A 26,577-nucleotide genomic window follows, 5' to 3' on the forward strand; every position below is an offset into this window, starting at 1 on the left:
ATAACCACTTAAAAACGTGTTTTTGTGTATATTTAAGAAGAGTTCATAAAACTAGGTGGTGCAACACAGCTAATAAGCTACGATAGCTTTCATTTTGCACTTTTGCTCCCTTAAATGTAGCCACTGTTAGACGGCTTGCTATGAGTCAACTTCATAAATTTGTCCATCAGAGTTCACCAAGTTCAGCTGTAAGTAGCAGACTTACATCTGGCCAGCTTATGACTCAGTGGAGAATTTGTTTTTGATAGCTGAGTATCAGCTGAAGTATTATTACTCTTTAACCCCCTCTGCATGCATGGCTTACAACATATCATATTCATGCCCTTCATTGAGATACATCCACCACTTGTGGTTTGTCCATGGGAGGGTTGAATGTCTTGTCCCTGCTGGTACCTCGTTAACCTCCCATGGCCTACAGCTAGTGTTAGCCAAACTCAGAAGCCTCATACCTGAGTATTGGTCAGCAGGGACCAGCCCCGGGAGATCTGGACCCCCCACCGGGCAAGGGGAGGGAGGCAGGCGGGACAGAGGAGGGCCAAACAAAAACACAACCTGGCATCCCCACGGCAAACAGCCCACCTACTGTCAGCCAGCATCTGGGGCACAGCACACAGCCGATCTATTCACATTGTGATGATGGCAAATACTGAGCAGCACACACACACACACCTACACACACACACACACATGCATACACGCATACACACTGGGTCTGGTTCATACAGCAAACCTGCAACAGAATGAAAGGATGAATCTGAAAAGTATTTCTGCAGTAACTGAGCGCTTACCTCGTATAAAGCTGCAGTCAAGGTTTTATACAGAGATCGCCCCATACAATATACAGATGTAGGTCAGTCTGTATGCTTTGAATGCATTGTTTAACTGTACTTTCAAGTAAACAAAGTGCATGTGGGGAACAAAGTTCGGAAATTGCGAAATAGAAAGAGTGACAGAAAGAGATTGGGGGAGGGAGTGACAGAGAAACAGGGAGGAGGAGTTTTAAGTTAATCCAGTCTGAATCGATGGGCCCGTCCGCAGGAATGACACTGAAAACAGTTTTTCTTTTCTTTCTTTTCTCTGCAAATTTGCTCTCCCCTCTCCCTCTCTCTTTGCTTCCTCCCGTGCCTCTCACTATTTTTCTGCCTTCTTATCCTTTTTAATTAGAGGGGCTATTCTGCTGCACAGAGGACCTTAATCCCCAACTGACCAACAATGTAAAAAGCCAGCCTTTGAACAGCCGACCTGCAGCCCTCTTGGTCCCTCAAACCTTCTCCCCCCCAACTCCTACCACCAATCACTGCGCTGCCCAAACACTCCACTGCTCCCATCGTTGGGAAAACCGGGCTCTCTCTGTCTTCTCCATCTTTTCCAGGATCTTGGACAAAGCACTTGGGGGGAACCACTGCAAAGAGAAAGTGTCTGAAAGAGCATTTCAATATCCGCCCAAGGTTCTCAAAAAAAAAAAAGCTTTGGTTTGGTTTTGGGACAAGACCGAGGTCAAATGGCAGGTGACTGAATGAAGAAAAGTTACTAAAATAACCTGCTAACATCTGACGTGTATGGAAAAGAGCTAAAGATTACCAAGGAGGCATTATAATAGAAGAAGGAGAGGGGAAAGGTTGCACCTGCTGAGTGTCAGAGAAGTCAAATTTGTTAAAAGGATATTTGATAATGGCTGTTTCTTAACTTAGCTTTGTCACTTTTACACTCACCCCCCTTGTTTTTTATGCTGTCTGCCCTGACATCTTCCTGTAGAAACACTTTGTAACTTCAGTTTTAAAAAGTACAATGAAATAAAGCTTGCTGGTTTATACGGTTTGTTTCATATGTGATGGATAAAGTACATGCACACTTAGAAAACTGTATTTTGAGAAGAGATGAAGAGACAGCAGTCATAGATGGTTTAAAGTTCTAAGTTTGGTAAAAGGAATAATTCTTCTTCAGAAAACGAGCAGGTTCGAGTCATACGTAGCAGAAGCTGAAGCAAATTCCCCCACGAGGTCTCATTTCCAAATGTATGTGCATCTCAAGATGAGGTCTATTAAGACTAACCCTCGTTGTCTTGTTAGGTGATTATGTGTGGCCATTCTCAGTAAATTACCTACAGATTGAGATAATAAATCAGGGAGGAGAACATTTTGAGGGTTTGGGTAAATTACTCATCACAGATAAAAACATTATACATGAATAATGAACTCATGAACCAACCATCACACTTATTATCTGAGGTTGCAGATTGGTTGTCCTGTTTAAAGATGCCAAAGTAATTAGTCACATATCAATACGAATATTCCAACTCTGCCTAAAAGCAGCTGAACTAATTTTCCTGTAATTTTGTTTAAGCTGATTTTCTATCAACATTTTGCCAACATTGCAGTCTGACAAATTGCCACTGGAGCACAATGAACAACCCTTACACTTTCAACCCAGCCTCGCATGTGAATGACAGCAAAATGAATTTCCTTTCACCACCGACGACTGCGGCTTCCTATTTCTACGCCCGGCGTGCTGGCTCAACGCTCCCTCACACAGACAGGGAAAAAAAACACAGGCCAGCCAAACCTTCTGCCTGGCTAATCACAGGCCCAATATTTCCATAGCAGGCAATTAGCATCTTGCTTTTATGTGTGAAAATGGCTGAGGCGAGAGAAGGAGCGAGTCCGGGAGAGAGGCACAGTAAAAGCAGAGAGAGAATAAAAGAGCAATTAAGATGTTGGGTGAGCGGAGGACAGAGACAGGCAGTCTGCTGCCGTGTGATTTGAGGCTTGCAGGCCCAGTAATTAGCCCTTCATTGTGAGATAATGGACTTGGCCGGTCTTCCTGGTTCCCTGAGCTGCCCAGCCCGACTCGACCCGTGGAAGGTCAAAGGGCACAATGTGCAGTTTGGCTCCTATATGTTTGTTTGTGTGTGCATGTGTGTGTGACTGTAAACGCTGCTGTGTGAGCCATCTTCCAAGATTTTCCAAGTCCACGTCGGAAAACACAAAACAAGTGTTTGCATTCGGGTAAATTAATAATCTCACTAAATCTGCAAAGATTTTTTGGATAAATCTTTTAGCCATGACTGTGCCAGCGACAGCAGCGAGGCGTCGAAGTCATCACTCTCCCTGGCCTATTGCTCCTTTCTCCCGCCATCTTTAGAAGAGCAGTAATCTGTGAACCCTGAATCATAAGCTTTGGGTAAATCTATGTAATACGGGTAATTCGATGAAGCAGTATTTTCCTGGTGAGAGGCAAAATCCTGTTGACTATTCAAGGATTGAATCATCCAACAGTAATGCCATTAGACCAGTGCCACGGATTCCTCCGAAAATGCTGTTTAATTGCCAGTAACCAGCCATTGTTTGGTGACGGGTAAACACTAGCCGAGATGGCGGCGGCAGCAGGGGGGGTGACGAGCGAGGAAGCGTGTGAAAAAGATGGCCCCTTCGGCTTCAGCCAATCGCCATTGAGACGGATTTACTTAGGCTCGATGAAGCCCGCGCTGCAAAGTGGCAGAGGCACTGGCTTAACTAAAGTCTTCAGGAGTATAAATGCAGAGTAACTCTTTCCTTTTAATACAGGATTTGCTCAACAATGCGATTTAGGGGGGTGTCTATTCAAGATAGACATTTTTTTTCCCTTTTTTTTTTTTTTGAGTGGCGAGGTTTTTAAGGATCAAGCCTTGTTGCTCACGTTTATTAGCGCGGGACTGCACAGCTCAGGGATTGTTGGTCGTTGTAATCGTCGAGCAGTTTATCCATGTTTGTGTTTGGCTTTACGTATATGCACCCTGACATTAAGTCCCATTCTTTCCCCCCCCTGCACTAAAAATCTTTAAGAGAAACAACTACCTACACCCAGCCGTTCATCCTAAGCCACACTTACACCAGCTTCCTCACAATAAAAAAACGATATTAGCTGTCCAGATCAACATGAACTGATCTAAAGCTACTTTAAGATTTTTTTTTTTACTTTTACTAGTTAATCCAATTCTCACCACACAGAGATTTTTTAGAAGAATTTGAACATTTGAGGCGCATTGTTGGCCTTACCCGCGGCCCCCCCCTCGCTCTCAGGCCTGTCCTGGAGGATGCAGATTGGAAGTGAGAGGTGTGGCAGCCGAGGCTCGCCTCCATTGTGAGCTGGTGCCTGGGAGACGAGCAGCACTGCCAGACCAGACACTGATTGGGTTTGACACTGCGTCCAGGAGGCGAGAAGAAGCTTTTCTTTTGCTCTTTTTTTTTCTCCTTTTATGAGTAAAAGAGAGCCTTTTTTGTATGAAAGGGCCCTCCTCTGCTCTCCTCTCTGCTCCAACTCCCCCTGTTTCTGTTGTGCTCCTTGGTTCTCTCCTTCACTCCTCTCTTTACATTTCTATATTGACTCCCTCGTTTTTTTTCCCTCTCAGATTAAAACCAGTGCACTTCTGTTTCTTTTGTCTTCCTCTTTTATGTCCCTCTCACTTGGATGTTGACCAGTAAATTTGATCCTCGCGTCACAACATCAGAAAATTACTTTTGTCCTCTATCACTATAAGCAACAGTAGTCATTACAGAAAAAAAACCAAATCTGTGTCCTCCTAAGCCTGACACTCTGCCACATACTGAGCCCCCTACTATGTCCTAGGGTGGACACTTTGCCACATAGGAATCCTTAATCACCATGCCTCAGGCTATGATCACACACTGCTCAACACTGGGCTTTTACACAGGATTTATCTTTCAATTTTCTAAGCTTGCAGTGCTTTTTGCCGACAGAGTACCCAAGTCATACATTTTGGTTGCGGTTTGTTTCAATGTAACTTTGAATGAAACAGTTTGACAGTTATGGGAAATAGCCAGGTGATGGTTTGCTTAGCTCAAAGACTGGAAACGGATGAACAGCCAGCCTGACGCTGTCTGATGGGAGCAAAATCAGCAACCTTTCTTACAGAGAGTTAGATGAGATGATCGATACCATATCTGTACTGTTAATATGAAGCTGGTTAGCATAACTTAGCATAAAGACCGAAATCAGAGGGAAACTAGTCTGCCAGCTCGTCTGGCTCTGTGCAATATGTGCTCAAACTTCACTAATTAACACTTAGTGTCTCGTTTGTTTCAGGTCTTTTGAAGATGGGGAGCGACTGACATACCTCATAATTAATTTTCAAGGCGTGCACATGCACACGCCTACCTGCTGGGAGTTGAATTCTCTCAAACTAACTACCATAAACAGGAGGGCATTCACATGGCAGAGCTTCGGCATACAGTAAGCCTGTATCAGGTAAACGTTTTAATTAAAGCTAAGGTATAAAGTTATGACTTTGCTCATTTTAGCTCATTTCAGTTATCAACAATGGCAGCGGTTGGTGTCAAAGACAGGATTTCCACGATGGGTCAACAAATCGATGCGCGATTACTGATATGACCCCCAGTCAACTAACTTAACGTTGTTTCATTTAACTGTACTCCTTTAACACTAGTCGATATTAACATCTGTGCCGTTTCCGTGGTTACTACAGGTAGAGGTCCCAGTGTTTACTGGAGCACTTGTCTGCCGAGTCACTCCCTGTCTGAAAAGACCTTTAATCTGTACACAAACTGAGGCATAAGAAAAGACATTTCACCTGAACAGTGACATGTTGTTTTTTACACTTCAGACTAGCCAGAAGATGTTAATCAATGAGCTTTATAAGGGCTTGTAGGTACGTTTTGACACATTTGGAGCCAGGCTTGCTGGTTCCCTTGTTTCCAATCCTAATGCTAAGCTTAGATAATGTCTCCTGGTTGATTCATATTTGCTGTTTGCTGAGTGGTATCAATCTTCTGATCTAATGCATGGCAAGAAAGTGAAGAAGGATATTTCCCAAATGTCAAACCCCAGAGAATTATGAGTAAGTAAGTCTAAATACTGTCATACGACCACTGCACGCGCACTGATTTAGGAGAATATGGAAAGGTGGAGTTTTATTGGTGCTGATTAATCTTCAGTGCTGATCACCGGAGGAAAGCACATCCCTCTCGATCCGCTTAATGGAGGCACTAATGATGAGCTCCATTAGTTTAATATATGCTTTTATCACTGTGCCCTTAGATGACTGTAGCGTTTCATTAGACATGTCTGCCTCATATCTCACTTTGCACCCAGAGGAAACTGTGAAGGGATTAATTTTATGATGGACCCCCTGCCTCCCTCCTGCCTCCCTCTTCCCTCCCTCCTCCTCCTCCTCTTTGCTCCTTCCCTCCCTCCTCTCCTCCTCAGCTCAGCTCCCAGCTACAGCCAGGGGACCCAGGAGGAATAGTGTCTTTGTCGTCCTGCCGTTTTTCGGAGTTGAGGAACAAGAGGAGTTTAATCCTCATTGTCCAGGAGACTGCAGAGGGTGAGGGGGGGTCCTCCGGCTGTAAAATGATCCAACTGGCCTCGGCTAATCCCCTCCTAACCCCCACTCCCGGGCCTGACCCCCCTCCCGGCCTTAATTCACACCCCCGTACTACCACAGTATCACACTATAAACACAAACACACATCCAAAAACACAGAGCTGGGATTGGATGTGCGTCTTTAAAACACAAAATCGGGTGAATGACGACACCAGTCAGCCAACATTGAATGTTAAACACACACTTTCACTCACATACAGGATAATAAAGTCATTCATAGTTATGCTGTAAGTGGTTTAGGGGGGTATGTTTAAGTGGGATTTAACTTAATCACCTGCACATAGGCTTAATCAACTAGTAACCCATCTTCTACTCTGGGGATCCTCATCACCAGTAGAGGTGTCTAATCAACCGAGACAACCCCACACACTTTGTCACCATTAAAATGTGTGTGTGTGTGTGTGTGTGTGTGTGTTTTGAGTTGTTGAAAACAGCCCGATTGGTGTAGCTGGTGACATGAATATCTGTGTGTGTGTGTGTGTGTCTGTGTGTGTGTGTGTGTGTGTGTGTGTGTGTGTGTGTGTGTGTTAGTGACAGAAAATGAACAACAAACAGCCTCATGTCACCATAAGCGTGATTATGAGTGACGATGGATGTGCGTGTTTGTGCACAAGCGCGTGGTTGCGTGTGGGTTGACAAAAATAAAACCCAATAAATAGCCCCATTTTATTCTTCCTCTCATTAGCTGAAGGATTATTTCAAGATTAGGCAGGACAAGGCTGGACATCTATTTGACGTTAAGTCTTTCTCTAACAAGACGGATGCTCTCCAGTCTGCACAAATCTTCTCCTTTGAATTTTTTCTACCTTGCATGTACCCTTCCTTCCTCCCTCCCTCTCTCCCTCTCGATCTCTCTCCCGTTCTGTCTTTATTTCTCCTCTGTTCTTTTCTCCCCTCCTCTCTTTCTTTTTCTGCGCTCCTCACTGAGTGACAGCTCAATACCCAGCTCTCCCAGGCTTATCTAGCCTCAGCAGATGGTTGACTTGGATCACTGTTCATACGCCACGATCTGGGCTGGTGATAAAGACTGTTACAGAGGAAATATATGCTATCTCTCCCTAGCTTGCTCTTTCTTCCTTTTACTCCTCTCACCTCCTCTCGAGCCACGCTGTCGTTTTCTCCCTCTTCATCCGTCTCTTTTCAACTCCTCTCTTTTATTCAGCACCTCTTTCCATTTCTACCTGAACCTGTCGTCTCTTCTCCTTGTCGTGTCCTCCACCTTTCTCAACAGTGCTCTTTGTCCCACCACCCACCCCCTTCTCAACCCTCCCCTCTGTGTCTCCTCATCTCCCTCCATCCCTCCATCTCTCTGCGTTGAATCTGGTGCTGCGTGATTGTCTCTGCCACCCTGCTGGGCTGGCGCCTGTCTAAAGGGCCCCAGGACCCTCACACACTGAGGGTCTCCAGCCATGCCAGAGATGCCCACTCTCTCTTCTCCCCACATATCAGCTCATCTGGTCCCTCTTCATCTCCACGGGATAGAAGAAAAGGTCAAATTGTGTCTTTTTCGGCTCTCCTCGCTCCTCTTTGCGATCAAAGTTACACACTTAAGTCTGTAAGTGCATATTTGCCATACATATGTTTAGAATAGCTCCATTTATTCACTTTAATACATTTTAAAATGGTGAATACGTGCCAACAGTAGAATAAGTAAACAGGTAACCTTCAAAGTGCTGCAGCCTGAAGCCTTTCTCGACTCACATCTACTGTTTTCATTTGCTTCATCAACTGATGTACACTTCACAGGCCTGAACTGGCCATTTTATGTATACTTCACTTGTCTGGAATGGTCATTTGATGTCTTCCTCACATGTTTTTTCATTTTACACAGCCAACCAACAAAGCAAAGAGAAAAGGGTATAGCTGCCACGCGTAGATGAAAAAAGACTGAAGGGTGTTGGGAGCGATTATAAATGAGAGCCCACAACACAACACAGCTCCTTGTATCGCAAACAGACTGGCACAAGACACACCATACATTAGATCAGCTCCGTGTGATGTGCGCCAGTGTAATATAAGAGGGGAAAGACATGAAAGCAGAGTGAAATCCAGTGAATATGAGGTGGTTCTAGTGGAAAACGCAAAGGAAAGCTGTTGTTGAAATGTCTCAAATAATAAGCGCAGTGATGCCAGCATGGGCGTGTAAGGCGCTGCCATCCCATATGTGATGGAAAACCTCCTCCCCTGCGATTCACTGGTGGCTCTCTCTCCCTCTCCCCAATACTCCAGACAATTTGCAGCCATCTTAATCTGAACGGAGGAATCTGGCAACCACACAGGAGCACCTGCATCCGTCCAGCCTGACCCGCTTTTGTTCTGGTCCGACCCCCTAACTTTTGCCTCTAATTAACCCAACAGAAACTAATTAAATACAGCTCTAGTGGACCAGACGCCAAACAGAAAAAAAAAAAAAAAATTAAAAAGAAGAAGGAGGAGGAGGACACAAGCAAGTCAGTGGAGTGAGCCAATGTGACAGGCAGGAGTACGAGAGAGAGAAGGAGGAGGGGGAGGAGGGGGGTCCAATGGTTGGCCTCCAGCCCCTGAGACCGGTTCAGACAGACAGAAAGACGAGGAGAGACTTTTGAAGGAGGAGGGCATTTGGGTGTCATTGTCCGCCTGGGCTGCCCTGAGCATGTTGCCACTCTCTGACAAGCCCCACACTGACCTTATACTCCTTTACAAGCTGTCTTTTTTTTTTCAAGGTATTTTGCGTTCTCCGTCATAGATCAGTACAGTTGCCAACTGCTGTAATCACAAGCACACCAGTCACATGACGCAACTGACGCCCTGGAGATATTTGGAGAAGGGTAAAGACAGTATGGGGAGAGCCACGGAGAGACAAGAGAGGCGTAGAATGAAAGCAGGAAGGGGGGGAGAGAAAGAAGGTATGGGACATGATTGTGAGAAAGAAGATATATAAATATGGATTCAAACCAGCCAAGTGTCTCTGGCAAGATGCTGCTGCTCCTAGTCCCAGGCACAGCTCGCTAAGTGATAGAGAAAGTAATTAAGAGAAGCCTGTTCAAGTAGATAGGCCTGTAAAGGAGATTTGAAGAGGGGGAACTGATTGTGCATGTCTGATTCCAGCTCTTCAGAGAGTTCTCAGCCCCTAGGCTTAGCTTTCAATGGGCCGTCTCTCTCCCTGTCTATCTCTCAGTCTCTGTGACATACATCTACAAACAAAACATGACTCTCTCTTTCCACATATCAAGCACGCGTATGTTCAAGGTAGTTCAATGTAGGACAGAGGAGAAGGTGTCTCTTATAGCATCTATTTATCATCTATGTATAGCTCAATGGAAGCATCTAGTTTCCTCACAGTACATATATATGAAATAAGGCAGAATTGCACTTGAAAGTTCACACCAACAGTGATCCACCTCTGAGCACATGGGTGTGCTTGAGGACAGGATGGTGCAACGCTGCCACCTAGAACGGGCCACACCACCCTGCGGATAAACTGGGACAAACATTTTACATGTCTCATTCTTTGAGGTCGTTTTCAGTCGAGTCTGAGTCATGATTTCCGTCTCAAATCTGACTGGGCTCCTTTTGATTTGTTTTCATTGTCCTCAATATAAAAGAATAATTTAAAAATATATATACCAAACATTTTACTTTCCTATCTACAGGGAAGTTCATGATGTTTTTAGGGTGACGTAAGTGCAGTGTTTAGCTGTAGAGGCATGGCTTAATATGTGTCTATTTAGCTGGCATTTGTTTTCAAAGCAACTTACAAAAAAGGAAACAATCAAGGTACAGTAGGACAAGGACATGAAGTGCAGCAATAAGTACGGCTGGCCTAGAATCACCTGACAGAATTAAAGATTTTTGAAGCATGTACATTTGTATTTATTGTTTTTTTTTTCTATCTCAAACTTGAATTACTTCAGTGACTCTGTCAGAAACCTTGTTAACATTTAAGTGCGGTTGTCTCAAGTCTCAGTGAAGGAAAATGCACCTGTCGTGTCTTGTATTATAACTGTAGTCTGCAAATAACTCACGTGTATCATATTTATCAGATACAGTGAAATGAAAAAGGAAACGTCACAGCTTTGCACGTTACTCAAAATAAACTTGCAAAAACAAAACTACTGATCTACTGGCGACATCTACTGGACAGACTGCAGCGGTGTTACAAAAAGCTAAACAATAAAGTTTGTCCTCTGCTGGTCAGAACAGAGCTCTGAACCTTTTACTATTGAGCCAGTTTTACATTTTTTAAATGGTCCAAAATAAAATCAGGTTATACTAGAACTTAGATTATAAAAGTTGAGTGCAGCCTGGAAAAGAAGACAGATTTAGTAACTTCTAACCATTGAAAACATCACATTGAATTATAAAAACATGATTTTAAATCAGCATGCTTGTGTGTTCTTCTCTTATTATGATCCTATGCTTGCAATCATCTTGTTGCATGCTGTTTTTAGACTTTTTATTCACATTCCCGCCTCATAAATCACATCAGTGCATTAGATGAATGGATGCAGATGACTACTAAAGCAAGCACTGAAGGCCTGAGCTGTGCTGTGTGCATCTGTCATGCGTTACACCACTGTCGTAAAACGTGTCTGCCTGCTGTTGCAATGGCGTTTGCTGCGACAGCACTTTGCGGCAGCAGGGAAATCGAGGAGAAAGCAGCGACAAGCGTCGCCAGCGGAAACTCCGTCGCCCCAGAAAGCCTCGGATTTATGTAATAATCGGCGATCTGACGCGTATACCGGCTGCATATCTCCCTCGCCTTGTGGATGAGATTGTGTTCAACGTTTTCCCACGCGTCGATCTCCACCTTAATGCGGTGGGATGGCCACAGTGCCGCCTGGGCCTAGTAGCGCACTGCCCGCATCCCCGGCTGAGATTCCTCCTTTCCCCGGGGCTGGGAGCGCGGAGCCGGCGGGCGGAGACGGAGAGCCGGCCTGCCACAGGGAGGAGCGTGCACCCGCCGACACGGGGAAGAAGTCGCAGCCGGTGAGCGACGTCCAAACGTCGGTCAAGAGTAAGCAGAAAAACATGCTAGCTCGAGCTAGCCCGGCGGCGCTGCACCTGAAAATGCAAGCCCGAGAGCAGCAGCAGCTGAACGGCTTGGCGAGCCCCTCGGAGGACGCTGACAGCCACCAGCACGCAGGAAACCGGCCAGACAATCCGAGACCGTCCGTGGACAACTGTGACAGCAGCAGCAGCGGCAGCAATGAAGAGGCTCCGGCCGCCAGAAACAATAGTGAGCATTGCCAACACGAAGGCCACAGCCCCTTCTCCAAAAACGGCAGCCACTCGCCCCTGGTTAACAATAGCATGAACGGGATGCCGGGTTTCACGAGAGCTGAGGCGGCCCACGGCCACCCCAGGGACGAAGGGAAGGGAGAGGGGTTTGATCACACGGAGCCGCCGAGACCGCCGAGCGTCGGGCCGCCGGACGCTCCGGGGCCCGGCGGACAGGAGAGCCACGCCGACCCGCATCAGCCGCCAACCGCAGAGCTGGCCCGGCTCGACCTGAGCGGCTCTCCCGGTCGAGCGGAAGAGGAGAGCCACGGCATCCGCTATGTCCGCTACGAGTCCGAGCTTCAGATGCCGTGGATCATGAGACTGATCACCAAGGACTTGTCTGAGCCTTATTCAATTTACACGTACAGGTACTTCATCCACAACTGGCCGCAGCTCTGCTTTCTGGTGAGTGCAACACTTGAAACCATGTGAAGGAAATCATCTCTGTCACTGTGTCCATCAGGGTTCAGGAGCGTGCTGGGTGTGACTGCATGTACCTCACCTGTCAGTGTGTGTTAGACATAGTGCTGACATGTATTGAAGCTACACACACATGTCTCTGTGATGACACACCACTTTTCTATCACATATGTGTTAGTTTTCAGCATTTCAGTCTGGGTTAATAGCTGTCCGATCAAGCAGAGTTCATCACTGATACATGGATCTTGTGTCCCGTCATGTGTACGAGACTTTAAGGGCAAAGAGTCTTTACTCTCCGGCTTCAGTAGAGAGTGCTGCGCTTTTAATTGATGTTTTCCTCGTGCACCCGCAGCATCCATTTAAGCGTTCCCAACTTTGAAAAAGACACTGTCCTCTCTTTGTTTATCCTCCTGAGCCTCAAGGTCGTAAACTTCCAGTTCCAGTTTGTCTGGAACGCCGTGTGTGACATAAGAGGAAGTGCCATGAAATAAAGGTCAGAGGTCAGCTTTGGAGAGCCGGCAGAACTGGCAGGATGACAGCAACTGTGTCGCTAAGGCCTTCAGCTGCCACCCCAGTAGACACTTAACTGTTGTGTGTGTATGTGTGTGTGTGTCTGTCACAGGCCATGGTGGAGCAGGAGTGTGTCGGAGCCATAGTTTGTAAGCTTGACATGCACAAGAAGATGTTTCGTCGTGGCTACATTGCCATGCTGGCCGTGGACTCGAAACACAGAAGGAAAAGCATCGGTGAGATCACGACCCGTGCACAGAATGTCATAACGTGGAGTTGTGCAACAGCGTCTTTTGTGCTTTTCTTTGACATCCAAATCTCTCTATGCAAATGCAACATTTAGATAAGATATACAACCGAGTCCCTGTGCATACCTTTTGCATTTCATACACTATCAGACGTCAAGTGTTCATTTGTGTGCCGTCACTGACTTCAACTTCTCTGTCAGGTACTAATCTGGTGAAGAAGGCCATCTATGCCATGGTGGAGGGAGACTGTGATGAGGTAAGACACATACACCCGTTCCCACTGGAGGACATCGAAATCAGTTCACGTTTACAGTTCAGTTTACATATTTTTGCACATGCAGAGAAAATCAAAGTTCTTGAGGGAAAAACGCGAAACACATTTATGAGTTTGCGCCAACGTGCGCAGGCATCATGCCGGAGTATTCACTCGCAGTGTTAATATAGACCGCAGGCTAGAGGAGGGTAGAAATACATGGAAAAACATGGTAAAAATAAAAAAAATACACTATAATACTGAAGTAAACTTTTGGCTCTCTCTTAGTTTGGTGTTTGGCACACCACCAAATCCTCCGTGTGAGCTTGAACCAAAAGAAAAGAAACTCTCCCTGTTTCAAGGCCCACTTTTATTCCCCCGTCCTTTCACTTATCATAGTCTGCGGGGTAACCTTGGTGTGATAATCAGCTACTCAAGCCTATCTTCCTTCTACTACAAAACTATTTCACTTGCTCTGCTTCTCCCTGAATAGCCTCGTACTCGCTCACCTGCTCTACAACACAACACACGCATTAGATTTTTAAAATATTTCAGATGCTTGAGGTAGAAGCGCAGTTCAGGCCACACTTGGATAGAAATCTTTTTTTACTGCACAGAATGTAAGTGTCTTGCAGTTTTTTAGCAGAACTTATGTCCTGGAAGATTTATTTTTTATTTTTTTTTAAAGCATGCATGTATTACAGGTTGATTAAACTGCATCACTTCACACTAACAATCATGTTTCCAGAGCATACCATTGAATTTAAATAAGTATTTAATTGAATCATGGCTTTGTTGGTGCTCCCACACACTCGTAGGAAAACATCCCGCGCCGACCAAATTCACTTTGTATAAAGTGTTTTAGTTTCTCGGGGTGCTTTGCATATAAATGCAAACGAACAAAGACAAGAAAGCTTGCTGAACTACCTCCTCGTGCGGCGGCATTTAAACGTAATAATATATATGTGTGAATCAAAAATGTGCAACGCTACCGAAGGTCGCTGTAGCGGATCACCAATCTCAAGCATAGAAATAAATAACGGAGGCAAATTGTAGTGCAATGAATAGAAACTAATAGCTGCTGGGAAAGGGTACTTCTACTGAACGCTGATCAATAAAAAAAACACTTGGGTTTATGTCTTTTAAGGTGGGTGAAACATTTGGACAAACACTACAGGATTTGTCAAAGTTTCAGAGTTTTACTGTGAAGAAAGTGTCTCAAAGGGAGACGGGTCACGGCTGTATTCAGCTGCTTCAGTTTCAGGGTCCTTGTATTGTTCATGCTGGCTCACTGTCACAGTTTATAGTTGTACTGCAAAAAAAATGTCTGCTCAGACACAAAGATGTCTTACACTTTGTGTGTATTCAGGATGCATAGAAATAGAACATGAGATGTTGGGGTGTAATTAGATGCTGGCTTACTCACTGAAACTATTCTTGACCCCCCCCACGCCACTACATCTATGACATCATGTGCCTTCAAGCCAGTTCTCCTTGGCCTTGTACGCATACTTTTCATAATTACATAATTATGTAAAACCCAGCGGACTCTTCGTATCTATGACTACCTTCCTAGCTGACAAGATACAACATGAAACTGAGCCAGGTTTAGAGTCGTGGGGGTTGAGCCTGACTTTTATATCATGTTGTAAGCTTGTCCACTCACGCATACAGCAGTGTACTGACATGGCTCGTCTGTGTGTTCCCCCAGGTTGTATTGGAGACTGAAATCACCAACAAATCAGCCCTGAAGCTGTACGAGAACTTGGGTTTTGTCAGAGACAAGCGGCTGTTCAGATACTACCTGAACGGAGTGGACGCGCTGCGGCTCAAACTGTGGCTCCGCTAGAGGAATGAAGAGGGGGACGGGGAAGGACGGGACAGCGGGTGCTGTTCACCTCGTTATACTATCAGCTTGACAGCCTCAGCTCTGCCCTGGTCATTTCACTCTTATACACACACACACACACACACACATACACACACAGGAGTATGCACATAGGTATGCATAAACACCGCAAACACCCTCTTTTTGTCCTTGACCTCCGAACAACTGTTGTTTAGGCAGAAACGGACCGACATCCCACCTGATGTTTTCATGAAGGGGCCCCTGATACTTTCTGTGACGAGGAGAGGGGGCGAGTGAGGGTGGTCTCTGGGATGACCTTGACTGGGGGGTACTAGGCGACCTTTTTTTGACCTTCAAACTCGGATGCCGCATCGACCGGGGACGTGAGGTGTTGTTCAAAGCGAGCTCAAGCTGAGGACGTGCGTCCGAAAAAGAAACAAAACCGCAGAGGACTCGGCACCACACCAAATCCTCCACAGGACAAACACAGACTTAAAGAAAAAAACAACCACACGTGAAAACAAGGAAAGCAGGGCGGCAAAAAAAAAAACAACCCCAAGTGAAAAAAAGGAAAACAGGGGGGAAAAAAAAAAAAAAAAAAAAGACTGGGAAGAAAATATTTGTGGAGTTTATTTTTGTGTTTCTTTTTTAACCTTGTAAGTTGGATGGTTGTTGGAAAAGCTATAGTATGACTGTGTGTTTGTACCGCCTCATTTTTTGTTTTGTTTTTTTGGGTGGGTGGGAGGAGGGGGGGGTAAGTCTTCTGTTGGTCTGTTTTCGTGCGCATGTTGTACATGTAGCGTGGTTGATGAGCAAGTGAAACGTGTTTGTGCGACTGTGCGAGCGCACGCTTGGTTGGATTTCTGCGTACTGTCTGTGTGTGTTGGGTTTTTTTTTGTTTGTTTGTTTGTTTCTCATCCTGTCCAGTGGGCGCAGCTGCTCCCTGCTGCTGTTTCTATCTATCACCTGCCTCAGCCTCCAGGACTGAAGCCTGTAAAGATATGCATGCGTTTATTTTTTTTGTGTGTGTGGGAGGGGGGTTAAAAAGTGTGAAAGAGCGCGTGTTGATTAACCCAGTCTGAGGCTAACCCATCCAAACCCCCGACCCTGTGTTTGGTGCAGAGCACGTTGATCGAAACAAATCACTCCATGAGCGCCTCAAACTGTTGCCCAACTGGTGGATCTGTCAAATATCTCATCATCAAACCCTAAAGGTATGGGTGAGGACTTTTCCTCTCTAAACTTGTTTTTCCCTAAATGCACTGCCAGCTGCTACAAAGTTCCCACAAAGGAGAAAATGGTGTCTCTCAAAGAGACTTCCTTGCCAACGATGGTGTGTTCAAATGTGTCCTAACCATCTCAGTTTGCTCCTTTTTTTTTTTCTAAGATTACTCACCCCCTCATTGCAAGTGCCACTCAGTCCATCAAGCACGCAATCGGCCACAACTGCAGTGATCTGCGCGCTCTAACGCGCGTCACGTGGCAGGCTCGGTCCGGTTCTGGCCTGCGCTTTGACACCACACCAGACGCTAAGTGTTACATGCTGGATTCCTGTTTGAGTATGCTGTGAGTGTGTGTGTGTGTGTGTGCGTGCGTGCGTGCGTGTTTATCTCTTGATAAAAAAAGGAAAAATAGACAAGTATTCTTAGCAGATTATATTTTATTCTTGTGTTCGCTTTCAGTTTATTTAGATTGTCTACACCTGTATAACCTCACGCTGCTGCGTAAGCGGCTGAGTCCACAATGCACTTCCCAGGTGCCCTAACTCGATGCACAACCAACCTCGCTAACATCTTAAGATCCTCCAGCATGGAACATGTCATAGATGCACCCGGACGTTCCAAATCCACACTAAATATGGCAAAGAAAGTTTGCTTCAGCCGCTTTTTTATTTCTTTAAAAAAAGTAAAATGAACAAAGGTCAGATGCACTTCTTTGAAAATTGCTGCAGTGTGTTTGTGTATGTACGAATGTGTCGGTGTGGATCTGTACTGCTAGACTATAATTTATCTTCTTTCAGAGGCCCTGCACAGAAAAAAAAAGCACCTTTTAAGGTGTTTGGCTTCAGACGTAAGAGAAAAATAGGAAGGAAAATAAAATCCCTTTTTGTTTTTTAGCCTTCCAGGATTCAAGTTATGCGGTAGAAGAGGCAGGAGACACTTTGAGTGATAGTTGAGGGGAGATAAAACCCTAAATGAAACATTAAAAGACGCCCTATATCACAGCTGGTGAATGCAATTTTAAGTAACTTTTTTTTTTTTTTTTTTTTCCTCGTAGCGCCTCAAATTATGCAATTGGGCATCTGTGTGCTTTTATCCTGCCTGCAATATTCAGAGTAGAAAGCACCGCAAAGACACTGCCACGCAGCACAGCTGAAAAATCAGAGTTACAATCTGCTACACAATATTGACTACAGAACAAAACTCAATGTCTCCAGGAAACATTCACGGTAGTCAGATCGATGAACGACACTACAGGACCGTGTTCATGTTTCCGGTTTATTTCCCCCTTTTCATCCCAGGAGGAGCCCAGGACTGAAAGGGAGCATAGATGTTTACAGAGTTTCCACCCATATAACAGCCTGTGTATGTATGTAAGTTTGTGTCTATGTGCATATGGAGCAATGGATCAGATGACCTTTTTTTTTTTCAGATTTGTATACGAGTGTTGTTCTATTCAATGGATATATTGAGAGCATGTGTTTTTTTTTTGTTTTTGTTTTTTTTTGTGAATCATCTGTTGGGAAGGGGGCGGTTTGGGTTGATTTGTCAGATTTGATTTTTATTTTTTAATTTCTGTGCTACTTTGGCCCATCCAAAGGTGTAACGAGAATTCTGAGCGCTTCATAGCGGTCATATGAAAACGCTCTAGACCACCGAACACCGACTATTACTGCTCATCTGACGCTGTTCAGATTTCACCCTCCTAAACTCCTCCCTGGTTTTAAATCTTCAGTCTCTGTGTTGGACACTTGCTTTCCTTCTTCTTGTGTCCCATCGCTGTCCCGGCCTTTTCTTCCCTCACACAGTCACTACTGATGGACAAAAGGACAGGATAGGTAACCCCTCACAAAATGACCCAATCTCACGCTTTCAAACCAGTGTATCAGTATGAAGAGGTGTTTTTAGATTTTGAAGGAAAAGGGTCTTTTTTTTTTGTTTTGTTTTGTTTTACTCCTGTGAAACTCTGGCAGTTCCATTAGGTGTATGGGCATTACAGCCTGTCGCAAAGAGCCAAAGGGCTCTGTTTAGACTATGATCACAGACTGAAGGGCTTCGTCATCAATATCAGTTTGTAGCCATGGCTTGTCGTGTTGCATAGTTTTACTCAGCTCTCTCTCTCTGACAATGCATTTGGAATAAGTTTTGACTTGACATGCCAGTTCAGTGTTCACAGATGTTAGAAGCAGTCTTTTTTTGTTTTTCTTCTTCCTCGTCCTGGACGACACTGCGGTATCCAGGTGGCTTTTTCTAACAATCACGACCCCCCCCCCCAATTCTCTTTCCTCACCTGGGGTGACATCTGCCATCCTACATTTTGAGTGTTACAATCATAAATTCCCCCCCCCAGAAACCAGTTTGTTGGTCAGATAAACAAGATTTGTCTTGGCTGTGCCACAAAAAGCTGTGGTCCATACAACCAACTAGCCAACCACAGGGGCTTCCTGCATTTTTTTTTCGGGGTGGGCCAGCACCGCCTCCAACACCACCCACGAAGCGTGCAAAAGGGGAGAGCAAAAGGTTTTTTTTGCATGTCAGATTTTCCATTTCCCCTGTCCCTCTTCCCTGTCCCCTCTCTTGATTTTGATCTGGAAATGTCCGATAGCTTTTATTTAATGTGGAAAAAGAACACAGAAATAAATTATTTGATTTTTTTAATGCTGTAAACTGGGTTATCTTGTCTGCTGTCTGGAGTGGTTTTCATTTAAAAAAACATAATTCACACTTGATAAGAAAGAGTCTCAATCAGACATCTAAAAGAATTGTTTATTTCATCACATCCTGTTTGATATCTACATAAAGAGACAAAGTGTCCACTGTTTTACATCACACTTACCCTAAAACAGTATTATTGCATATAAACAGGCAGTTGTACATTAAGCATATCAGATGGCTCATGAAGTTACAGAAAATATATTTTCTTTAAACAAAAAGACAAGACCGTACGCTATCTTCGTTGGTATAACAAACATGTAGTGTAATTTTCTGAACTGCAGCAGAAAAGTTTTTTTTATTAAATTTATTATTTTCTCCAAAAATGTAAGGACTTTATGTGACTACAACTCATTGCAACTCAGCAATGTGACATTCTTTGAGCTGAACGTGTCAGCCAAAATGTCTCCGTTATCCACGTCCTCGTCTGGACTAGATTAACACAAAAGCCACCATTGTGCAAAATGAGCAGGTTAAAAAGGAATTCAGTTGTGAAATTAACTTCTGCCCCAGTGTCTTCAATGTTTGTGCTTTTCCAGCCAACAGGAGCTCTTCTCTCGTTAGAGAGAAATCTCTGCAAACGGGTCTGTGTACGAATAGACTAAGACAAAGTCATGCACTTAAAAAAAAAAAAAGAAAAAAAGAAACGTTTTGCAAGTGGCAAAAGAATGAAGTCATATCGGAGTTATATTGTACATCAAAATCTGTTTTATGCTACATACTTGTAGGATTATGGTATTTTGTATGTGCGTCTCACAGTAACTTTTATGAACAAATGCCTTTTGAATAAAACATTTACATTTCCACAAAATTCACATTTAAACGAAGCATTAATTCAAATGAAATTGTATGTAAAGATTTCTGAAATGTGCGGAAATCTTGCTTTAGGAAATAGTTCATCATTTTAGGAAATTATTCTTTTTCTTGCCAAGATTTAGACAAGAAGATAGATACCAGTCTTGTGTTTTTCTGATAAATAAACGTTACAGCCAGTTAGCTTAGCTTAACTTAGCTTAGCTTAGCTTAGCTTAGCTTAGCAGAGAGACTGGAAACGGACAGGGGATGAGCTAGCATGGCTCTGTCCAAATGTAACACAATCTGTCAACCAGTGTCTTTAAAGTTCATTAATTAACCTGTTACATCTTGGTTAGCAGTTTTAAGGTAAACAACAACGACTCAATAGTCAATGCTCCCCACCAAGTAACAGTTTGGCACATGACCCCTGTAAAACAGCAAATTGTAGTTTTTTTATCCTTCATTTTTTTGTACGAGTTAAACAAATGTGTTCATTAGTAAGCTTTCAGAGGTTCTGGTTCAGAGGTTTTGGTGTCTTTGGACAGAGCCAGGTTGCTATTTCCCCCAGGCTTTATGCTATGTGTCGATGTTTTCTTGGCAAGAAAGCAAATCAATTCACTAAAATGTTCATCTTTAAATATCTTAGATGTGTACCAAGAAATAAAACTTTATTTACACTAACATGACTGACCCCAAGTCAGCTACATACAGTACAGGTATTTACATAGTTTATGTAATGTAACTCTTCTACAGCCCTTTTTTTATTACTTGACAGAAGCCCACTGGTCCACACTTTCCCCCTCGACTCCACGAAGCCAAAACCTCAATATACCGGCAATAGTTTCATCCTGCCAATAACCTGCTAATGCATCTTGCTTTTACGAGCAGCAATGTAATTTTTTTATGTCAAAGTGCATCACATCAGCCCTGCCAAATAATTAGAGTCGACATGACCTGACAACATTCAGAAAAGTGCTCATGTTGGTACTTTTAGAAACGGGGGGGATACAAAGCTGACCTTTGTGCAGCCTGTGCAAATTGTGCCCTATACTATGTCACACTGTGGATCAGATGAGTCATAGCCAAACAGCCCAGGGTGATTGGAGATGCGGTAGTCATAGCGATGGGGGGGTGTTTCGCTGAGCCTCCTTTACAGGAGCATCAGCCATTGGTCACAGACGTAAGTAGCCAAAAAAGGGTCTTATCAGAACTCATCCTCAGAGCTGTCAGCCAGCAGCATGGCCTGGTCCTGACGGCTGGTCCCAGGATCTCGAGGTTGCTGGGGAGGAAATATATAATACTCAATAAAAGACTGATCCTCAATAACAAGCGAAACTACTAAAACAAGTTATAAATACAAATAGGGTATTGACCTCTGGTTGCCTGACCTTCCTCCTCTGGTGTTTGAAGCTGTTCCTCCTTTTGCGGTGAATCATTCTGATGCTGTAGAGGGCGCCGACGATAAGCAGGGCCCCAGTGATGCCAATGCCCACGGGGGCCAACATCCCAGACACATAACCCGCCTGCCGAGGGTGGAGACGCAGAGGTCAAAATGAAACGTAAACATGTCTCATCCAGTTACTACCCCAAGCAGGCAATTTGTTGTGGACTACTTTCAGCTGTGGATTAATCCACATTTGGATGTTCTAGTGATTATTTATTAGAGGGATCATTTATTGTTAGTTTAGGTCAATAATAAAAATAGAGAATATTGTCAGATTTATCTTTTAAACCACTTGATGGATGCCTAGGACCTTTCAAGGACAGCAGGGGGCAGTCTTACCTTTTCTCTGATCAGCTCGACCCAGCTCCGCACTGGAAGAAAAGAGCCAAAGATTTATTAGGGCAATGTCCTACAAAACTATTTCTCTCTTATACTGGTAGCAGTTTAAATGTTTCTGGTGATGTATATATGAGCATTAAATGCAATAGTTAAATTGACAGGCTTGCAAACAGCTGATTTAGAAAACCATCTCATACTCAGGCCCTGGTTGCGTTGAACCCAGACAGGAGGTGGAGGGATGAGGCTGTATGGAGGCTGCGTTGAGGATGTTTTAGGTGGTTCTGTTAGGTCCTCTTCGCTCTCATCCTCCACAGATTCCTCCGAGTTTTCATCGTCCTCGTCTTCGTCTGCCTCCTCTGCAGGGAACAAAATAAAAAAAAGTCATCGACTCTATAAAAAAAAAGAAAGATCCTAATTAAAATGAAATTGTTTTTCCGTTGGCAATAAAACTCATCTTACCCTCAGACTCCATCTCCTCTAACCCTGATCTGGATTTGTGCACCGGCCGATGGGTTGCCATGGTTACCGTTGTCCTAGCATGTTGGAAGGATGAGAAGGAGGGGCCGGCGGTGGGCAAATTCGCCTTGAGGTTCTGTGTCCTCACAGCACCTACATGTCATAAATTAATTAAATTCTCCGGCACACGCAGAAAGTGAAGAGAGCTGGAGGTTTTCACACTGCGTATACAACTGCATCTACAACTCACAGCTCATTTTAACACCTGACAGTGTGTGAGAGGATTGGTCTGTGCACCCACTGGTGCCAGTTCACATCCAAGCCACTCGAGAAATTAATTTGTAGATATCAAATCTATGAAGTTCATGTGACTGGTTTTTAAAAAAAGGTGCAAAAACAGCATCATGGTACATTAAGTAATTGTTCCACAGAGCATGATGTTGACATTGAGATTCATTCATTCGTTCTGGTCCTGCCACATCACCTGTCTCACCTCTCTCAGAGTGATCCTCCGGCTCAGTTCCGGCTTGCCGCGGTGAAACAGACGGACCCGAGGAACTGATTGGCTCCAACAGCTCAGCGCCAGACGTCTGCCAAGGTGACATCCAGTCTGGCATCAGCAGGGGCGGAGCGTGCGAGGGGCCGTCGCTGTCTGTCTCCAAGGTGACCAGCTGGTCCAAGTCCACCTCTGACAGAGGCATTCCTCCGGTCGCCATGGCAGCAGGAGGCTGAGCACTGCCGGGCACCAGCGTGACCACTGCCGCCGCTTCGGCCGGTGCCCCCTCTGGTGTGACATCTTCAAAAGGCTCAAAGATGAGAGGAAGAGCCTCTGATGACATGGTGCCCTCTGTGGCTTCATCTTGGGACAGCGGGACCGCAGTGTCCACTGTAATCATGTCAACACAAGCACAGAGGCAGAATGAGGGTCAGGATACGTGGCATGGTATTTAATCTCCAAAGGGCAGGATTGCTCTGGTAAAAGTCAGCGAACTGTTTTTGTGATCAGGTTCACTTTGGTGAGTGAACTGGGCCAAATGAATGAGGACAAGTTGCAGTCTCTTCACATCCAACTATAGTCAGCATACAACGCTTTATGACAGAATGTGTTGAACCAGTTTTCTCATTAGGAGCATTTGAACCCACTCAGAGCCCCGTTCCGAACCTGAACTCGAGTTTACAGAGCAGCTAAGGCACGATGAAAGGGGGATTGTTTGAAAAATGGTTCTTGCTTGATAAGAAGCTACCACAGAGGGGGGCTGTCACAGGGGGAAAAAAACTGCACATCTCACAGGCATTTCCTTTAGTCCAAAGCATTTCTAAAGTAAGCTGAAAAATGCTTATAAAGACCTTTTACATAATGCTGGGTTTTTTTTGTCAGCTTCTTTTCTTTTGGGAAGCTTCATCAAACAGACAACCCCCAAATGGACGGCGGGAACACATATTGGCTCAGACAAGGCTCCTTTAATCCATTTTTCTCTGCTGCCACACTGAATAATAACCTGCCTGCTTCTTTACAATCATTTGGATGGGGTATGTGGAGGTTGGGAAGGAAGGAAAAGAGGGTTTAGGGTGTGTGTGTGTGCATGGGGGGGTTATAGATAGCGGGAAAAAGGGTTGAATCCCGAATCCTCCAAAGACTTGTATAACACACCCTGCCATCAGCCTTTTCCTGGCAGTTCTGTGTGTGTTCTCTTTATTTTTTTTAGGCTCCAGTCAGGAATAGAAAGTAATTAGACTGCCACGGGTCCCAGCTGGGGTTCAAAGTGGAGCGTGGAAAAGCGGGCTCCTTCTTTGCCAATCATCAAAGGCAATCTCTGCCAGTAGACGTGTCGCTTTCATTTCCGCCTCACTTTTTAATGAAGCCTACTGATACCCTGCAAACTCCAGCAAGCTGGAAAATGCAGCTTGTTGTAAGGGGAATTCTATAGGGTGACTATGACTGCAGCCTGCACCATACATCACTTTGAGGGGGGTGTTGTGTGTCTAAAGTTGAATTAATGACTAATAATGGGATTACAGAAAGTTTTACCTCAATAGAAAACCATGCATGGCTATTTTTTTACATCAACACTTAATCATGCTTTTTTTTTTTTTTTTTCATTTTTATGACTCACCTCCTCCGGGCCTCGCTGCCTCAGTCCATAGGCTTTCTGGTCCATCCTCTTTGGGCATCAGGTTTGGTCCAATTTCAGCTAATAGAGGGTCTGGGAGGGAGGATATTGTAGCTCCATCATGGCCCCAAATTGACAAAGGTGTGGAGGCGAAAACTGAAGGAGGGATGGGACTGTGGGATGTCAGCTTCTGGATCCGTTCTCCAGGATTTGAGGATTCTGTAGAGGATGGCAAACTTGTGTCTGGGTCTTTATCCTTGAGAGAATCACCATAACCGGGTAGTTTTGTTCGATCCTCCCCACGTTGGGGTTTGCTCTCCCTGGATGTGATTCTCAGCTGTGCTGGTGCAGTGGAGGAGGTGAGAAATCCATCTGAAGTCAACCTTGTGGTACTCACGGCTATGTCCAACTGCTTCCTCCCACCTTTAGGACTTAAAATAGGCTCACTGGTGACAGGTACGTCCTCCTTTTTACCCTCTGGATCAACAGGCTGCACTGAAGCTGCCTTCGACTGCCTTTGAGCGTCTCCCATCTCAGATGTGCTACCGACCTTCTTTACCTCGCTGTTTTGGCTCCATGCCGCTCCACCAGCATCACTCGGCCCAGATCTTCCATCAAGACTGTCCCCGTTTTCTGTCGTCTGCGTCACTGAGGCTGTCCCTTCGGGTCGTCCATGCAGGCCAACCCCTCCTCCTGCACCTACATTTAATATCAGGCCAGTCACATGTTCTGTATCTGAGGGTTCTGACTTCACATCTGTGGTGTGCGTTGACCCAACTGTTGTTACTGAGCTGGCACACTGCCCGTCACACTCGCTCTCCTGCGTGAGGGTGAGGTCTGGGAGGCGGACAGGGGTTCCATAGACACAGAGACAGGTCCCAGCCAGGAGGAGGCGATGGAGCATCCCAAACATCAACATCTCTCTCTTGTCTCAGTGCCTGCTGAGAGTGGACGCAAATGACAAACGCTAATAGGGTTAACTGAGGTGTGAACCAGTCAACCTACCTGCAACTTCTGCCTGTGGACAGAGAGACAAAGCAGAGGTGGCAGTGTATGGGAGGGAAGCCAATGTGACAGGACACATTACCAAGGTGTGCAGCGGCAGATTATACGGTCAGAATGCAAAAGTGAGAACTTCATGTAGCCTGTGATAACCAGAGAGAACAGGATTAACTGTGCAGTTCCGCCTGCATATGCTTTGATGCTGCAGTTGCAGCATTTTTGAATAATTTGGATGAAATTCCTTTTCATCTCAGACTCTTCTGTTCTTTTTTTCTTTGTATTAGGAGAGAAATGCACATGCATGCACACACACACACACACACAGAGGGAGAGAGAGGCGGAGAGAGTGGGAATCTGACACAGCAATCCTTAGCACCCCTCCGCACTTCACCTATAAATAGCAGCAGATTTTCTATCCTCCAGGATGCTCTACAGATGGATCCACGAATGTTACATTTTCACATTTTCTCTCTACAGAAATAAAGAGAGGGAAGGCATTTTCATGCACATTATCAAACATCACATTAGATTTAAAAAAACAAGGCATGCAACTGCTGTGTATGGCGCATGTGTTGCTTCACATGAAATGACAGCATTAATCACCTGATCAATCAATCACTGCTGTGGAAGCAGGGATGTGACAGGGTGACACCCTGAGTCAGACAAAACGTCTGAGAGAAATCATCCATCCTCCAGCCTTGATGATGCACAGTCCAACAAAATACAACCCACTTTACTGTCTGCGCACCTCCACCGTGTGATCAATACAGTTAACGCACTCTTTATGCCCGTATGCTCGTGCAAGTAAACCACCTGACAACACCATCGCTCGAGCATCTTGCACTGTAAACAAATGTCTCCAACCTTGACTGCACAAGAATTACCACAGTGGAGCTAATCCCAGCCTCACATTAGAGAGACTAGAATGCAAAACCCCCTTTAAAAAAAACGCATCATCACATTTAAACACAGGAGAGCGAGATTCACATAATAATTAAGAAATCAAATTACCTTTCAGAGTCCATGACGGATCGCGGTGAGCTTCTCTTGCAGTGTGCAAAAAAAAAGAAAAAGAAGAAAGAAAAAGAAAGGATAGATGCAGCTCGTACGGATGTAGATTCAGGATGGTCTGGTGTGGAAGAGGCTGAAGGAGAGGCTTGTTGTTGTGCAGCTCAGCGTCACTGACTCAAAGTCTCAGTCTTCTCTACGTATGTCCGCCTGCTTCACAAGTGCTGCCACCAAATGCTTCAAATCTGCAGGATGACTGCTTTGACACCTGATAAACCTTACAGTGCATCTAGTCCACGTTGATTTTTCACTCCCTACTTTTATTTATTTATTTATTTATTTATTTATTTCAGAGAAGGTTGTGGCAGCTTTTTCTTTTTATTATTTAATTTCAGATCCCTTTCCCCCCCGCTGTAAGTTAAATATTATATGACACTTTTTAAAATGCTACATTGATTTAATCACCAAGATCTTAGCACACTGATTAAATTAAAAGCTGTGTTTATCTGCTGATTGATTGTAAATCAGTTCTAAATGTCAATAATCAA

The 26,577-nt window shown here is 44.7% G+C and overlaps 2 protein-coding genes across 4 annotated transcripts; one reads left to right on the top strand and one right to left on the bottom strand.

Annotated features, from left to right (window-relative positions):
* The first annotated feature begins 10,675 nt into the window (after positions 1-10,675).
* On the top strand, positions 10,676-15,492 carry naa30 (N-alpha-acetyltransferase 30, NatC catalytic subunit). Its single transcript, XM_027284111.1, has 4 exons — positions 10,676-12,067; positions 12,705-12,828; positions 13,041-13,096; positions 14,805-15,492. Exons 1-4 carry the CDS (start codon positions 11,204-11,206, stop codon positions 14,940-14,942), a joined length of 1,182 nt encoding a protein of 393 aa, XP_027139912.1. The 5' UTR covers positions 10,676-11,203; the 3' UTR covers positions 14,943-15,492.
* Positions 15,493-15,830: 338 nt separating this feature from the next.
* Positions 15,831-26,275, bottom strand: armh4 (armadillo like helical domain containing 4). 3 transcript variants are annotated; one of them, XM_019263231.2, is made up of 8 exons: positions 26,033-26,275; positions 24,023-24,960; positions 22,402-22,794; positions 21,912-22,061; positions 21,650-21,808; positions 21,453-21,484; positions 21,058-21,192; positions 15,831-20,948 (listed from the first exon to the last, which is right to left on the bottom strand). In XM_019263231.2, the coding sequence occupies exons 2-8, from the start codon at positions 24,936-24,938 to the stop codon at positions 20,874-20,876; spliced, it is 1,860 nt and encodes a 619-aa protein (XP_019118776.2). In that variant the 5' UTR covers positions 24,939-24,960; positions 26,033-26,275; the 3' UTR covers positions 15,831-20,873. The 3 variants fall into 3 exon arrangements, with proteins under 3 accessions (XP_019118776.2, XP_019118775.2, XP_019118774.2); XM_019263230.2 differs by having other exon boundaries at positions 21,043-21,192; positions 24,023-24,957; positions 26,033-26,274; XM_019263229.2 differs by having other exon boundaries at positions 21,043-21,192; positions 26,033-26,274.
* Between the last annotated feature and the right edge of the window lie 302 nt (positions 26,276-26,577).

Source organism: Larimichthys crocea, chromosome XI (assembly GCF_000972845.2).
Source record: "Larimichthys crocea isolate SSNF chromosome XI, L_crocea_2.0, whole genome shotgun sequence".
Taxonomy (NCBI): Eukaryota; Metazoa; Chordata; class Actinopteri; family Sciaenidae; genus Larimichthys; species Larimichthys crocea.